This window comes from Tachysurus fulvidraco, chromosome 8 (assembly GCF_022655615.1).
Source record: "Tachysurus fulvidraco isolate hzauxx_2018 chromosome 8, HZAU_PFXX_2.0, whole genome shotgun sequence".
NCBI classification, from domain to species: domain Eukaryota; kingdom Metazoa; phylum Chordata; class Actinopteri; order Siluriformes; family Bagridae; genus Tachysurus; species Tachysurus fulvidraco.
In genome coordinates this window covers 5,853,849-5,870,589 of record NC_062525.1, presented here as the reverse complement: position 1 = coordinate 5,870,589, position 16,741 = coordinate 5,853,849, and the positions used below count along the sequence as shown (strand labels likewise).

The window sequence follows — 16,741 nt, the reverse complement described above, 5'->3', positions numbered from 1 at the left end:
AATCGACTCCCGACAATCGCTGGTGACAAATAATCGCCACGAGATGTTCAGGATGTATTTTGAGTCTTAAACAGTCGATGGTGGAAAACAACACGATTCTTGTTTGTCCTTAAATCCCTACTTATCTTTAGGAATGCATGCAAATAGGGATTTAAAAGAAAAATGGATGCAAGCGAAATTTGCGGCGACTGCCAGTCTGCCTGTCTATGACCAGCGAGATCAAGTAAGAGATGCTTGTCATCATGGACAATTCTCATGGGATGTTAGACTTCGCTTTCTCTAGCTTAAAAGCCCGAGAAAAACAGTCCAGATGTCGATGTACCAGAAAACGGGAAAAAGACAAACGCCAAAGGGAGTGTTCTCATCAAGCCTCTTCTCTGCAGCGACGACGATTCAGATCCGTACGGTTTGCCTTTATTCACAGGACATGAACTGTCCCACATTGTTAGTTAATATATCATTTGCTTGATGTGGCAACTTGTTTTAATAAAGCGCCATTTTTTTTCCTTCCAAATGACAGCAATCATGCTTTAATTTTTGATTAATACCACCAAGTAGCACCGAGGCAAACGGTACCTTCTGATCATTGAACAAAACGGGAACTTTGCTGCACATTAAATCAGTTCCAGGCTTGATGTGATATGCTACTTTTACCGTAGCGGGCTTTCAGATTTGCATTATAATGGCATGCTAAAGGTGGGTTCGATTGGTGGCCGTTTAAAACATCATATCTCACTGGGGAATTTCTTGGCAAGTTCCATTTCTTCAGCTGGAAATGTGCCAATTTAAACCATGTGAATGTGGGAATCCAGATGAGTAACGGAATTAAGTAGCACCTAATTGAGCTTAGCTAGAAATGACACCGCAGCCACACCGGTGTATAGCAGGGACTTCACCGGCTGAGGAAAAGACTTTTCTGCTGCAAATAAAAATCTGCACATCATGAAAGAATTATTTGATTATGAGCAGTGTTGGGCAATAACGTGTTACTAGTAGCGCGTTACTGTAACGCAGTTATTTTGACAGTAACTAATACTCTAACGCATTACTTTTTAAATAAAGTAACTCCGTTACCGTATGGTGCGTTTGTCCGTTACTTTTTTAAATAAATTCCTTTAGGCTGAAGTTTAGCCTACATACTAACCTGTTTACAGCAGCGACGCATTGTAGGATCGTTGGATGCCAACCTGTAAACACGAAGACGCCGCACTGTGGGCGTGTTTCCGTTTATTCAAGTATGTGCGGCAGTTACAGCGAGTCGAGGCGAGAGCAAGACGAGCTTCTCAAAGATGAAATATGCTGATTATTTCACTTTAGTTGAGCATAAAGACAAAAACCTTTTAGTCAAACCCTTTGATGCTAAGTTTAAGCTACGTTACGTCACCTTTATATCGCCGGGTGCTGACATTTCAGTTTCATATTTCATATCAGTTTTTTTCTTTCTCAAAAACGATGTGTACTTAAGCAACCTGGAAAAACACAGGAAATGTCCATCACGAGTACACTGTGAATAGAGAATATTGAGATGTTTCAGCACATGCACATTTATTACGTGCGCTAAGCATAGACTGCGTGGTTTGTCAATATTTGCGCACGACGAAAGACAACATTCGAAAGAATTTCGACTTGTTTGCTACACCTGCATGAGAAGACAGGCTGTCACTGACATAATACTTCCATGTCATTAGTGGAGCTTTCATAACCCTGGTGACTAGGAAACTTGGGAGTACCTGCAGTCGCAGTGCATTTTGGTGTCGACTACGTCTTAACCTGCGTTGACAAGTTCAATCAATAACGACTTGCTTCGTCCCGCAGCTGCGTGAACACAAAAAAAATACCGTTCTTGGAGCAAGCAAACAAACACTGCATGAAAGGCTGCAGTTGTACCTGAGGTTGTAGTGTGCAAATCATACACACTGCTCGGTATGGATCAAAGATAAAAAAATAAAAAAAAAAGGAAAAGATGAAGAAAAACATAAAAGTTAGTCATGTAGTCAGACAAGCAGTGGTGCTTTGGTAATCCAGAGGGCATAGACGTGATGTGCTGGGTCAAGCAAATGTAGGGTTTACCGCCATCTCTAATTTATGCGTAAAAAAACAAAATGGAAATGCTAAGAATCTGTGGGGAACAAATTACTGGGCTGGAAAGGCTGATGCTTTATAAACAGAAAAACAACTCATGACACAGCAAGAATGCATTTCACGCTTTGCATGACATTTAAAACTCTTTTTTGGGAACCAATTCCAGCCGGTCTTATTGTATGCCAGCTACCAAATGGAGAGGGTGATGACATGCTTCCTGCGGAACATGACAAGCCTGATGCTGAACCTGTTTGACTGCGGATTGTGACTGTCTGTTCTGTAAACAAGAGCTAATCGAGACTGGCCAATGGTTAGCATGGAATGGAATGGCAAGGCTAACATGGAATGGTAAGGCTATCCCTAACATCATGATAACAGACTCAATCATGTTCTTTGAAACTGGCCAAAAGTCTTATTCAAGGCAGGGTCTTCGATGTTTGAAAGCCAATGTCGACATTTGAAATCACCAAAACAAACACGCCCCTAACCCAAATGGGTCCCATAGCTACCATGAGTTTGCTTAGTATGATTGACATGATTATAACTGATACTTTTACTTTTGGGTTAGCTTCACACTGATCATAGTGAACCACAGGCGAAAGTACCGTTCCCTAAGGGGTGCAAAATAGGAACTCGCTCCTGTTTACCCCCAACTCAGTTCAGATCTACCTATAAAAGCGTTCCCCAAAGTTCATATGTTTGTTTCATTCTCTGCACACCACACTGGAGTTCATCTGGTAGCAGTTCAAGACCACCTCACTCAAGCAATTTTGGACCAGTTGTTTTGATCTGTCCTTGACCACACCGAGGAGGAAAAAGCACGATCAATACAAAGATACAAAATACTGCAAAAATAAACCACCTGTAGAGGTATAGAGTAGAGGGCTGCATTGGGATTGGGCTCCCGTGGGACCCGACGCAAATCTCACGGGAGCGGGCGGTTTCACCCTAGCCCTGGGCGGGAGTGGGCGGTCAGAAAATTTTGCGGGAGATCCGCGGGACCCCGTGTAGCCTAATAATAAGAATGGAGTCAACATATGACGTTGAGAAGAAGATTTGTATTAGCATTAGTATTAATTTATCTTATTTAAATGCAATCATGTTTAATTCCGTTATTCTGGACATAAGCCTGAACTAATAATTAGTCTGATCATTTGTATATAATCAAAATTTTCACAAGCTCCCAAGAAAAAATCCGCAGGAGTGGGCGGGAGAGGACACAAACATTGTGGGTGCGGGCGGGAGTGGAACACGCAGCTTGCGGGTGCGGGTGGTCCTGGTCAGAAATTCAGCGGGAGCGGGCGGGTGCGGGTTTATAAAAACAGTCCCGCGCAGGGCTCTAGTATAGAGTTCAACCTGATCACTGGGACAGGACCATTTTGTCTTACACTGATTAGAGTCATTTATATAGTGCATGATGTGCTTAGTGGTTCAGTTTTGTGTGTTACAAGCAACATACATTGCTGCAGGCACATGGCGGTGTTTTGCTGATCGCTCTTTTTTTTATATATATATATATATATATATATATTTCATAACTGCAGTTAATGAACATCCAGTTCTCATTTTCCGTTGCTCGACTACTTGGAAATTTGCACTGGAGTTCTTCTTGGCAAACATTCACTGTCGCTAAAACCTGAACCTAACCATGAGACATCAATCAGTGGGGAGTGACATGTAATACTTTGAGTGGCAGGACAGTTGTGTACATCCCGAAGCTACCGTACTGAATTAACCGGATTTCATGAAGTGGTAAAACTCTTTAGTGCCAGTTGGTAAGTTTAAAGTGCATGAACAGAAATTGTTAGTCCATTTCTTCCCTACTTTTTCAAGCACTTGGTAATGACAGAGACACAGACATGCTATCATTCAGTCTGTGGGCTCTTACACCATTCTCTGGCAGTTCTATACAGGGTTCTACTTTATTAAAAAAAAAAAAATAGAAAGAAAAGAAACCACAACATTGCTGTGCAGCTCCAGCCAACTCCCTAAGGCTGTTAGAGCAGCTTAAGCCTCCTCAGCAGGCATGAATGTATGGGCCTCTGCTTTTCATGTTGAGTGATGACAATGAATGCACGCACACTAACGTGACTCGTGGGATACCGTGACTGATTAGCAGTTAGTATTTCAGCACCCTCAAAGTCACATGCCAAGGAAGAAGCGATTATTTAGCTTGCTGTCACATCCGTGACTCAACCACAACACCTGAGTACTAACAAAACGAAAACCCTTTATATAATGGAGTACTCATATGAGGGGTAACGTGGACACTTACAGTATCAAGCCAGAAGTTCAATTAGAGGAAGTTTGAAGGTAGCTAAAGTTTCTGTTGTTGAGGCCTGGAAGAGAGGTATAAATGATCAGATTTTTATCAAATAGAAAAAAAAAGTATCCCACATGTCGGGGATAATTGTTCAGGCTGGTCATAGGGCAAACACCCCACCCCTTGACAATAGGGGTAGTAAACCACCATTGCTTGAAAGCGTAATGCACATAACTGCTCGACTTCAATTTGAACTCATCCAAACAATTAAAAAGCAGTTTCTAAGATTGATACCGATCCAAGCAAGTACCATGACGTGCCTCTGGTTTGCTCCATTTGCTTTGTTTATAGATTAGATTAGATTTAACTTTATTGTCATTACACATGTACAAGTACAAGGCAAAGAAATGCAGTTTAGGTCTAACCAGAGTGCAATAGCAGCAAGTGCAGGATATACAGTTTGTACAAGAGTTAAATAAGTTAAATTATTGGTAATATGGACGTGATTTACAGATGTGTGTGTACTATGAACATATACAGATTTACAGAAGGATATGTGCTGTAACAAAATATATGGCTATTACTATAAACAGTCATTTACAGATGTGTATGTATTATGAATGTAATATACAGATGAATATAATATACAGATAAATATATATGTACTATGAACATAATATACAGATGAATATATATGTGCTATGAATGTAATATACAGATGAATATATATGTGCTATGAATTTAATATACAGATAAATATATATGTGCTATGAATATAATATACAGAAGATATATATGTACTATGAATATAATATACAGATGTCTATTACTATAAACTAAAATTTACAGAAGGAAGAAGAATTTAAAAGAATTTACTATAAACAAAATATAGTCATTACTATAACCGAAATAAACAGGGGGATATGTACTATGAACATAATATACTATATTGCTGTTACTATAGCGTGGCTTGGATCAACCAGATTGCCCAAAAGTTGTGGCAAACAAGAAAGGTGTGTTTTAAAACCAAAAAGACACTGGCACCACATCAAGGGGTGTCTTATTCCACTGTGTCTTTTATTTTCTGCTTTGGACATGTGAAAACAAAGCACAGAGTGTGTAAGGTGTGGTCATTTAGCCTATACCCAGGTAAAGATCTGTCTAGGTTTGCACGCTGGATGTGTCGGGACAGTGTGGCGCACATCAAAGACCGCCCGTGTCGCTTTGCAGCAGGTGATCAAGTGTCGCTCGACGAGTGCTGAGCCTCTGTTTATGTAATTATGCACTCTTGGCCAAAACAAGAACGACTCGCAGCACCCACTGTAGTGGTAAGCAAGTCTAAAGCGCACACTTGCCTTAAGGCAAAAACTAAATGTCCTTTTTTAACCCTACATATTTTAATGGGCTTGTGAAATGAATATGCATTATCTGAGAGACGGAACTTAATTGTCCCAGAGACACTCGTATGGAAGATTTCCAAGGTTGCATGAGATCCGAGGGCGTGTCCACATGAAGCAGTAACCGAAGTAGCAAGACAAAGGAGTAGACAAGGTCTCGATCTAATCCCACATGTGAAGAGTGAAGCTTCGCTGCAAATGTTACTTGCCGACCCCAAGAAAGCTATCTTCAAAGCACTTATAATATGTCTAGATTGAATGACCTTCAACATCACGCATGGCCTATTAGTTTAGAGCTCCACAAGCATGGACAAGGCCATCTACACAGAATAAAGCAGAGCTCATTAAAAGCCTTGTAAACTAAGATCCAGTCCAGTTGTTTGCTTGCGGCTGTAGTTGACAGCTCAGACTTACAGGGATTTTACATGGAAACTATCGCTTTGTTTAAATACGGCGAGTACATTACGATTTTCGACTCGTTTGATACTTGTCGGTGATGTGCTCGATTTTTTTAGAACAAATGTCTGACATGGCAGAATTTAGTGCCGCTTCCTTCTTACTTTTAGAACATAAGACTTCAGACAAACCTCGAGCATGACACGTGATCAAGGTTGTTCTTGGTTTTGTTCTCATGGATCCAAAACGTACCTTCAACATACATACAACAGTCATACATTTCTATAGTTTATATTAGTGTTCCGATGACTGCGAAAAACATAAAAATCCTTAAAAATATTTTGGTTTGCAGTAACAGTTTAAAAAAAAAAAAAAAAAAAAGGGGTCGGTAGGTAGGTCTATTTTTTTTTTCCAAGTTTCAATGTAAGGAAAAAAAGTACAATTTTGGTGATGGTAATTACGTAGGTATGAATTTAAACAAATTAGCATATTGTGACGTCACTGACTGGGTCTGCAACCCGTGCCTTCGGGCGCATCATTGCGAACCTTATTTTGATGCTGGACAGTTTTTCCAGAACTTCGTGCCAAGTTAAAGCGGTGTCGAGCTGATTCAATGAATTTTTTAGATGTATTACGGTGCCCGAACCCGTATGACTTTGAACGGTGACCGCGAAAATTTTGTTTACTGCAGCCGCAGCCATCATTACCAAGCACGAACCGTTGACTCTGACAGTGAATGAGAGAATGAGACGAAGTGAACGCACAGGCCGTAGTGTGACATCCGGTAACCAATAGTGTAAACATAGATCATGGGTTTTTATTTAAAAGAAAGAACGTAGCCTTCGTTTGTATGTAGGCCTAGGTGATTTATATATTTACAATACTTACTAAAATATAATTAATATTATTATATTGCTCTTGTATTAGTTGTTTAAAGAGTAAAAAAAATAATAATTGGTCGGTCTTAACGCAAATCTACAACCGGCAAGTCGGTCGGACTTAAAGCAAAAAAAAAAAAGCAAAATAAATTAAAATTTGAGTCGGTCCTAAATTGACAGGGTCGGTCGGGTTACGGCAAACAAGAATATTTTTAAGGTCAAAAACCCACAGGTCAAAGTCTTTTTTATTGATTCAACAAGCTTCTGATTGATGACCTGACCAAGTGGTAACAAGAACAATCATTTCGCTATGATAGATCATTCACAAAATTACTAAAATGGTCATAAAATGAAAGAATTGATGAAATGATGACTGGATTTGTTATTTTAAGGCATCTTGAGACTCTTGAGAGCATGTAGTTTCTCCACATTGGTCTAAAATTGCATTTTTTCCCCCAATCTGTTTTCCAAATGTCCATTAAAGGAGGTCCAAAACCAAAGGAAAGTGAATTCACAACCAGAACTTTTATTCCATGTTTTGGTGCCTGTCTGAAATGAAAGCTTTTCCCTTCACAGTCTTTAAAGACCAATCTCCTCTTTAAAAGGCAAATGTAATCTGGCTTTATAATTAATATTCCCCCTGTATCAATATTGACTCTTGTTCTTGGCAGTGCTTTAGCTTGTCCCTGTCTTTAGACTCTGGAAGATATAAACTAGCAGACAGATGTGTTTTCCGAGCGTACAAGGTGATTTGAATTCAAGCGGCTGCCAGATGCTATGAAAATGTCTTCATTGCTTGGAGTTGGATTTGAGATCACGGTCCCACTCGATATCCAGGATATGGCCGAGTATGAACAAAGTACGTGTTGTATGGCTGAGATGTTGTCCAATGAAATACAGATGATGGGTCCAATAATGGCTCCAGCCTCACAAATGTGTGTTTATTTGGGGAAAAGAAAAAGAACCTGACTGATTCATCCAGATGTTCTCGATCTGCTTGGAGCTTCGGCACCATTGGTTGTTTTGGTTGTACACAGAAACCCTACAGATTTAATATTTCTTCCATTGGCCTGCTGCTGTAATCTTCAACACATTAAACAATCCCCGTATATTCAACATCCTTTCATCACACTGAGTACCAAATGTTCCAAGCGGTCGAGATTAACGTCTGAAAATCGTATGATCCGAAGTTCTGTCTGGAACATCTGAAATTCACTCCCTCATGAATATATTATTAGTAATATTTCTTCCCCATGACTCCTCGTCCCGTTACGGATCTCGATCTACCTTCTTGTTTGTGGAAAAGAATAAGCGCTAATTTCTGACGTCTATTGTTAAAAGCTCTATGTAAATACATTTCTGATGAATATGCGTACTTACATGAACTCTACTGTCCTTATTGTTTGTCATTCTTCTATTCTAATTGTTTACCCACACAGAAGCTGTAACACACACAAAAATCTGTTGTTGTTTTTTTTTACTCTAACCCCTGAGGCCCTGGCAAGCTTTTAAGTAATAACCACAACCTTCATTTGAATTGAACTTAACCCAAAGCCCTGAAGCCAGGGTGGATTGTGCTGTGCTTACGGTATCAGAGGACGTACGTTGATGATATTTGTACGTGTGGATAACATGTTTGCGTGCATCAAGTCAGGTGTGATGTGAATGACTAAACGCATTGGATTTTATAATTTTTTTTTTTTTTTTTAAACAGACATTCATCTCACAGCCAACCACTATTTACACTTTAGTTTTTAGAATACGTTCTGAAATTTAAAAAGATGCAAAAAATAAAGATGAATAAAATAAATATAAATAAATAAATAAATAAATAATAAAAAACAATAAAATAAAACCTAAGGATGACCAATAAAAGAAAAACCATTAACCTCTGTGCAGTAAAGCAAACCTCGTCAGGCTCGGCCATTCCGCACACCACTGAGGGTTTAATTACTTAATGTAATGTTTCTGAAGCATAACTCAAGTATAAGAAAGAAACCGCAAGTCAAAATGCACAAAGTTCATTTCAAATGCGAATTTGTTTTGGGTCAATTGTAAATTTGAAGGAAAAGTTCCGTTGATTTCCAGCTAACACGGGGTTAAACCTTTAATAGGTTTTACTGGCGGGCGGAACGCGAGACGGAGCGTTAATTCGTGTTTACAAACTGGATCGATAAATTTGAGCCGATTGTTGCTTTAATATTACAAAAGAATCTACCTATCGTAACGTTTCACAACATCCTGCCAATGTGTTAATAAGCGACGATTTATGTATTTTAATTACGCTTTTGCATAAAAAGGCAGGAAATGATATGATTTTATGTTTCATTTTGATTTTATGACTTATGTTTCACAAAGTGTTGCTAAGCATGAACCTGGGATGCTTTGAGCCAGTGTGATTATGAATAGCTTCAGCATATACATGTGCAGGTGTAGTGATGAGTCAGGGCCTTAATAAGCAGCTACATCGGCATTGCTTAGATGCTGCTCAGGCTGAGGATGAGTAAATCAGTGAACTGAGGAATTTCCCCGTGCGCTCAGAGTGGAGTTGAGAGGTGAGCCGCTTTCCATCCCCGAGGGCAGAACCTGGCGTTCCAATCACAACCTTCTTTTAAAATTACAGAGCACGTCCGAGCCTTAATGGAGTTCAGACCGGGGCTGATGCGAGTGCCGGCTATTACTCTGATATTCTAAAGGCACGGATGGCATTTCTGCGCGGAACGACATCACGGCGATGAAAGAAGCTCGCTGATTGCGGTGCAACTGAACAAACTGCTTTACAGTCACAGTCTCTGTCTCGGTCCCTCTTCCTTATTTTTTGTCTGGCAAAAAGCTTTTAGCAGAGAAATTAAAAAACACAACAAAAAAAAAAAAGAGTCAGTTAAAAACGAGTCAGTTAAAAGGCAGAGAACAAGCTCAGTCTCTGCACAAGACGTCTGTCTAAATAAAAAGGAATTAAAAAAAAGAAAAAAGAAAGAAAAAAAAAGGAGCGCCATGAGAGGCCACACTGAGTGTTTGTGTTTGCGTAATGCGCAATGAAAGTCTATTGAGCGTTCAGTGAAGTCGTGCCAGTGCTGCAGCGGCGCTTCATCCATCTCGCTGAGAGCGAACAAAACAATACAGAAATCACAGCACTGCCAGAGGCTCATTACTGCGTCGGGAGCGCTTGAGCAGAGTCGGGGTTAAATACAGGAGAGACTCTGCTTAAAAGCAAGGCTTTTGTAAACGCCAGCTCATTACTCAGCGTGTTATTAGCTACGGTACACACAGACTCTGACTGTTCATAACAGAGCTCACTGTGAGGCTACGACATGTCTGATGCTGTACTTTGAACTTTTTAGCTACACAGTTATCATTAGTGTTGATCTTTTTAAAGGAAAAAAGACTTTAGACTAGTGCTGAGAAATATGATATAAAACCGTATAAAACATCATATAATAAGATCATCTACATCAGCTCACTACAATAGACTGCACTCGGCTGGAGCAGCTAGCGGGATTTTTATAAAACAGCAATTTAATAAACTGATGTTATTCTCTAATAAGTGTCTGTGATGCAGGGGACAAGCATGAGAGAGAGAGAGAGAGAGAGAGAGAGAGAGAGAGAGAGAGAGAGAGAGAGAGAGAGAGAGAGAGAGAGAGAGAGAGAAAGAAAGAAGAAAAGAAAACACCCACAGCTTGGACTAACCCTGAGTTGAGAGAATGAAGGCTGTTTAGAGGCAAAGTTATAAGGAGTTAAACTGAGATGCTCACTTGTTAAACCTCACACTGTCACTACACACGACTGTTACCTCACACTGTCACTACACACGACTGTTACCTCACACTGTCACTACACACGACTGTTACCTCACACTGTCACTACACACGACTGTTACCTCACACTGTCACTACACACGACTGTTACCTCACACTGTCACTACACACGACTGTTACCTCACACTGTCACTACACACGACTGTTACCTCACACTGTCACTACACACTACTGTTACCTCACACTGTCACTACACACGACTCTTACCTCACACTGTCACTACAATTGACTCTTACCTCACACTGTCACTACAATTGACTCTTACCTCACACTGTCACTACACATGACCGTTACCTCACACTGTCACTACACATGACTGTTACCTCACACTGTCACTACACATGACTGTTACCTCACACTGTCACTACACATGACCGTTACCTCACACGGTCACTACACATGACCGTTACCTCACACTGTCACTACACATGACCGTTACCTCACACTGTCACTACACATGACTGTTACCTCACACTGTCACTACACATGACTGTTACCTCACACTGTCACTACACATGACCGTTACCTCACACTGTCACTACACATGACTGTTACCTCACACTGTCACTACACATGACTGTTACCTCACACTGTCACTACACATGACCGTTACCTCACACTGTCACTACACATGACCGTTACCTCACACTGTCACTACACATGACCGTTACCTCACACTGTCACTACACATGGCTGTTACCTGCACTGTCACTACACATGACCGTTACCTCACACGGCCACTACACATGACCGTTACCTCACACTGTCACTACACATGACCGTTACCTCACACTGTCACTACACATGACTGTTACCTCACACTGTCACTACACATGACTGTTACCTCACACTGTCACTACACATGACCGTTACCTCACACTGTCACTACACATGACTGTTACCTCACACTGTCACTACACATGACTGTTACCTCACACTGTCACTACACATGACCGTTACCTCACACTGTCACTACACATGACTGTTACCTCACACTGTCACTACACATGACCGTTACCTCACACTGTCACTACACATGACTGTTACCTCACACTGTCACTACACATGACCGTTACCTCACACTGTCACTACACATGACTGTTACCTCACACTGTCACTACACATGACTGTTACCTCACACTGTCACTACACATGACCGTTACCTCACACTGTCACTACACATGACTGTTACCTCACACTGTCACTACACATGACCGTTACCTCACACTGTCACTACACATGGCTGTTACCTGCACTGTCACTACACATGACCGTTACCTCACACGGCCACTACACATGACCGTTACCTCACACTGTCACTACACATGACCGTTACCTCACACTGTCACTACACATGACCGTTACCTCACACTGTCACTACACATGACCGTTACCTCACACTGTCACTACACATGACCGTTACCTCACACTGTCACTACACATGACCGTTACCTCACACTGTCACTACACATGGCTGTTACCTGCACTGTCACTACACATGACCGTTACCTCACACTGTCACTACACATGACCGTTACCTCACACTGTCACTACACATGACCGTTACCTCACACGGTCACTACACATCACTGTTACCTGCTTACTAGACAGAGTGGGAAAACAAACCTACAGCCCTTTTCCCCTGAGTCCTGAATGTATTGTTGATGTATAATGTCACTGACCTGGTTAATAGAATTGGCCATACATGATGAGAGTCCTGTTCCAACTGTGGCCAGCAGGAAGGTGATGGGGTCAAAGGGCACAGGAGCCATTGCGTATCCAGCTGCCGCTGTAGTGACCACAAGCGCTGGTGTCATCAGGACAGCGAGAGAGAGAGAGAGAGAGAGAGAGAGAGAGAGAGAGAGAGAGAGAGAGAGAGAGATACAAATTCAGTGATATGCATTTAATAAAAAAACACCACCACTCAGGCCCGAGCTGTTCTATGCATCTAAACAACATATCGCAATAGAATGATGCTACTGTTACCATGGCAACAAAGATTACTTTGTTACTGTTGCTATAGAAATATCAGTGTCTCTGCAAATAATGCATTACAAATCTGCGTTAACGTCAGTTACTGCTAGAGATCCCGCCCCGATCATCTTCTGACCAATCAGAATCGAGAATCTGCTTCCCTGCCCCACACACACTGCACACGCTACATTTGAAAACTTTAGAAGGAAAAGCAAACTCAAATCCTTCTCCAGACTAGCCTAGGCTACTCGATTAAATCTTCCTCCACCCGTCATACCTGTGAGCTTGATTTTAGAGAGCCGAGCATAGATCCCTGGTAACTCTGAGTAGTTGACGCTGATCTCCTTCCACTGCCGAGCCTCGATCCGAGCCTTTCTGACTGCCTCGGGCTCATCATCAGCGCTTGGAACTGCCACGTGAGGCACAGGCTTAATGTCTGGGATCTCCTGAATCTGCCTGAGGACCACATCTGCACTTTCTTCCAGTGTGGAGTTCAGAGGCTCCTGCTTCGGCCGAGCTCGCTGGCTCAGATCACTGCTCGCCTTCACATACTGATGGAAAAAGAAAGAAAGAAAAAAAATAAAGAAAGAAAATAAAAAAGGTGCAGCATGGTATGTTATCAAACAATCCAATAATATTTCATCTAGAGACTTTCTGAAGCAGTTTTCTGTTCTGTTCAGGCTTTCACTGGGACCAGCTTATTTATTTTAAACAATTCTATACAATGTTATTGAAACTCAAAGTTTTCATCTTAAAAACAAAGTCTTTCAGAGTTTCCCAATAGAAGGTGCTGTGTCATGAAATTTAAAAAAATAAAATTGTTTTAATCCATATCTCCCCTACTCGCTGTGGTCAGAGTGCTGAGAAGGTAAAAAAAAAACTGCATCTCCAGTACCAATATAAGAAGAGGGTTGATCGTCACAACGAAATCGTACCTGACGCTTGAGGAAACGCAGGTGCTGGAAGGAGATCCAGCGCGCCGGGTCGCTCCTGCAGAGCTGCGCTACAGTCCGGATGCTGCGCTGGTTTCTGGGGGCGTTAATTAAGAGCGTCAGGGTCACAGCGGCACCAGTCAGACCTGCAGAACGACAAAGTGATCGAGAAAGTAAAGGAAGTTAAAGTGGCAGGCTGCATGAGGGACAAAAAAACTGGTGCACTGGAGTCAAAAATTCATACTATTTCATTCATTCATTCAATTTCTGCCGCTTATCCGAATTTCTCGGGTCACGGGGAGCCTGTGCCTATCTCAGGCGTCATCGGGCATCAATGCAGGATACACCCTGGATGGAGTGCCAACCCATCGCAGGGCACACACACACTCATTCACTCATTCACCCACACACAATTTTCCAGAGATGCCAATCAACCTACCATGCATGTCTTTGGACCGGGGGAGGAAACCGGAGAACATGCAAACTCCACACACACAAGGCGGAGGCGGGAATCAAACCCCCAACCCTGGAGGTGTGAGAACGTGCTAACCACTAAGCCACCGTGCCCCCCCTTTCATACCATTTAATCTATTCATTCTTCTACAAACAAACAAAAACAACAATGGCAAACAAATTATACATTTTGTGATTTTGAAAGCCTTAAAAAAAAGTAATTATTTTGAACTAAAAAAAAATAATAAATTTTAAAAAAAGAAAGAAAAAAAAAACTTTGCCCAAAAAGTATGTAACCCACCAAGTCTGAGAAATATGTATCACCACAATATTTCTGTATTATATTTCTAAGTGCTTATGGGAAAGGGAATAAAATTCGGTGCTTTGATTATTTCACTATTGTTCAATCACAGAAACAAACACACAATAAAGCAAACTCTATGGTATTCTGAGGATCTTGCAATTTTTCAAAATGACAGCAGATTTTCTACAGATTTCTGCCGAGACGCATCATAAGACATCACAACACACGTGCAGCACAAGCCCTCTTCGAGTGACGTGCGTGGAACATGAGTAAGGCCATGAAAGTCGTTATGTGTGGTGCAAGTTTGCCAACTGACAAAACCAAAAAAAAAAAAAAAAATAGAAAGAAAGAAAGAAAATAAAAATCCGGAAGAAGGAAATATTTTTTTTTTAAATGCCCTGTAGCACATTTGAATCCAACATATGGCGACTTCCAAAATTCTGAAAGCACTAATAAAACCACCTCGGTTTTAAAGAAGATTTCTAATTTAATCCAAACATTTTATTTACATATTATATTTCTCACACCACACTCAATGTAGAAATAGAATAGTGAAAATGTTTACATGAATTTAAAAAAAACAACATTTTTGCTTTAAAGTCATGGAGCACTCGAGCTGACCGGGACTCCAAACATTTACATTACATTTACAGCATTTAGCAGACATCCTTATTCAGAGTGACGTACATTTTTCGATTTTTATTATTATTTATTTCAATTTATACAACTGAGCAATTGAGGGTTAAGTAAGGGCCTTGCTCAGGGGCCCAGCAGTCACAGCTTAGTGGACCTGGAAACCTGATGATACATTTTGATCAAGTCCATGTCTCCTTGAGTGTCTTCTGAAATACTGAACATTAACTTTTAGTTTTAATTATTATTAAAAATCCTAAATCCATTAATCATTAGTACAATTCTGATGAAAAAAAGTACAGCGTGCAAATCGATGCTGTCTCTCACTACTTTTGTCATCTGATGCTTTATAGGACGTGACAGTAGAAGTGCAGAACATCTGCATGGTGACTGTAGAACAGATGTTGAATATTCTATCTGATGCCACCTTTAGGCTTCAGCAGGATTTCTTCAGGTCAAAACATACAGATGACTAAGACTCGACCCCTAGAAAACCACTTCCACATAAACGTCTTGTGTTTCCTAACTAAAGCTCAGGCTATAAAAAAGAAATAATTTTATTAATAATTGAACCCATGTTTAGTATAATGCTAGTAAAAAATCTTTAAATAAACATGATATAAAATCAGCCATAAATAAATCTGTCGAATTAAAACACATTTGCTTAACATGAGCATTAAACACAAAATGGTTAAGCTAAATTATATTATGATGGGAAGAAATACTACGAAAAATGTTTATAATTCAGACATCCTTCAGCTAAAGGTACCAGCTGTAAGGTCAGCTAGGGCTGAATCACAAATGTACCCTTACTTTCTGCACTGCTGCACTACATAGTGTATGATATAACGGCGTCTACCGCCCTATGTAGTGCACTACTGATAACAGGAAACGCATTAAGGATGAAGCCCCAAACGGCCTCAAAGGAAAGAAACTTCAACCCAATACAGCACTACGGCGGCTAAGCTAACCGGCTAAGCTAACCGGCTAAAGTCAACCCAATACAGCACGACGGCGGCTAAGCTAACCGGCTAAGCTAACCGGCTAAAGTCAACCCAATACAGCACGACGGCGGCTAAGCTAAGCTAACCGGCTAAGCTAACCGGCTAAGCTAACCGGCTAAGCTAACCGGCTAACACGCCACCCACAATGCAGGCCCTTTAGGTATTTCTATCCACAGATACGACTTATTATCGGCGCGTTTATAAACGCCGCCACGTTACATAGGCGCTCAATCACCTGCTGCACGGCTACATGGCGTCTTAAGCATGTTCTCCACGTTCCAAACAGCTACCGCTAGTGTCCTCTTCACACGCTGTACGCCGCCATCTTGACCCCGAAGGGACCGCTACTTCCTGTCACGTGACATAAATAAACCCATGATACCTTTGCAGTGTTAATGAAATGAAATGAAATAATGAATATTAAAAAAAAACAAAAAACAAATCATAAATAAATAATAAACATCACAGTAAAACTAAAGTAGTTGTATCATTATTTTTATTTACTTAGAATAATAAAACCATCTAAAAAATAGAAAATAGTATATATTATTATTATTATTATTATTATTATTATTATTATTATTATTATTGTTGTTGTTGTTGTTGTTGT

At 40.7% G+C, this 16,741-nt stretch overlaps 1 protein-coding gene across 1 annotated transcript in view; it reads right to left on the bottom strand.

Moving 5' to 3' along the window:
• Nucleotides 1-16,485, bottom strand: part of LOC113651618 (protoheme IX farnesyltransferase, mitochondrial) — a 45,635-nt gene extending 29,150 nt beyond the window's left edge. Inside the window, exons 1-4 of the mRNA XM_027160446.2 lie at nt 16,367-16,485; nt 13,741-13,883; nt 13,083-13,356; nt 12,514-12,638 (exon numbers count right to left, since the gene is read on the bottom strand). Coding sequence (XP_027016247.1) covers nt 12,514-12,638; nt 13,083-13,356; nt 13,741-13,883; nt 16,367-16,397 — 573 coding nt within the window. The 5' untranslated portion in view covers nt 16,398-16,485. The remainder of the gene's footprint in view (nt 1-12,513; nt 12,639-13,082; nt 13,357-13,740; nt 13,884-16,366) is intronic.
• Nucleotides 16,486-16,741: the final 256 nt, after the last annotated feature.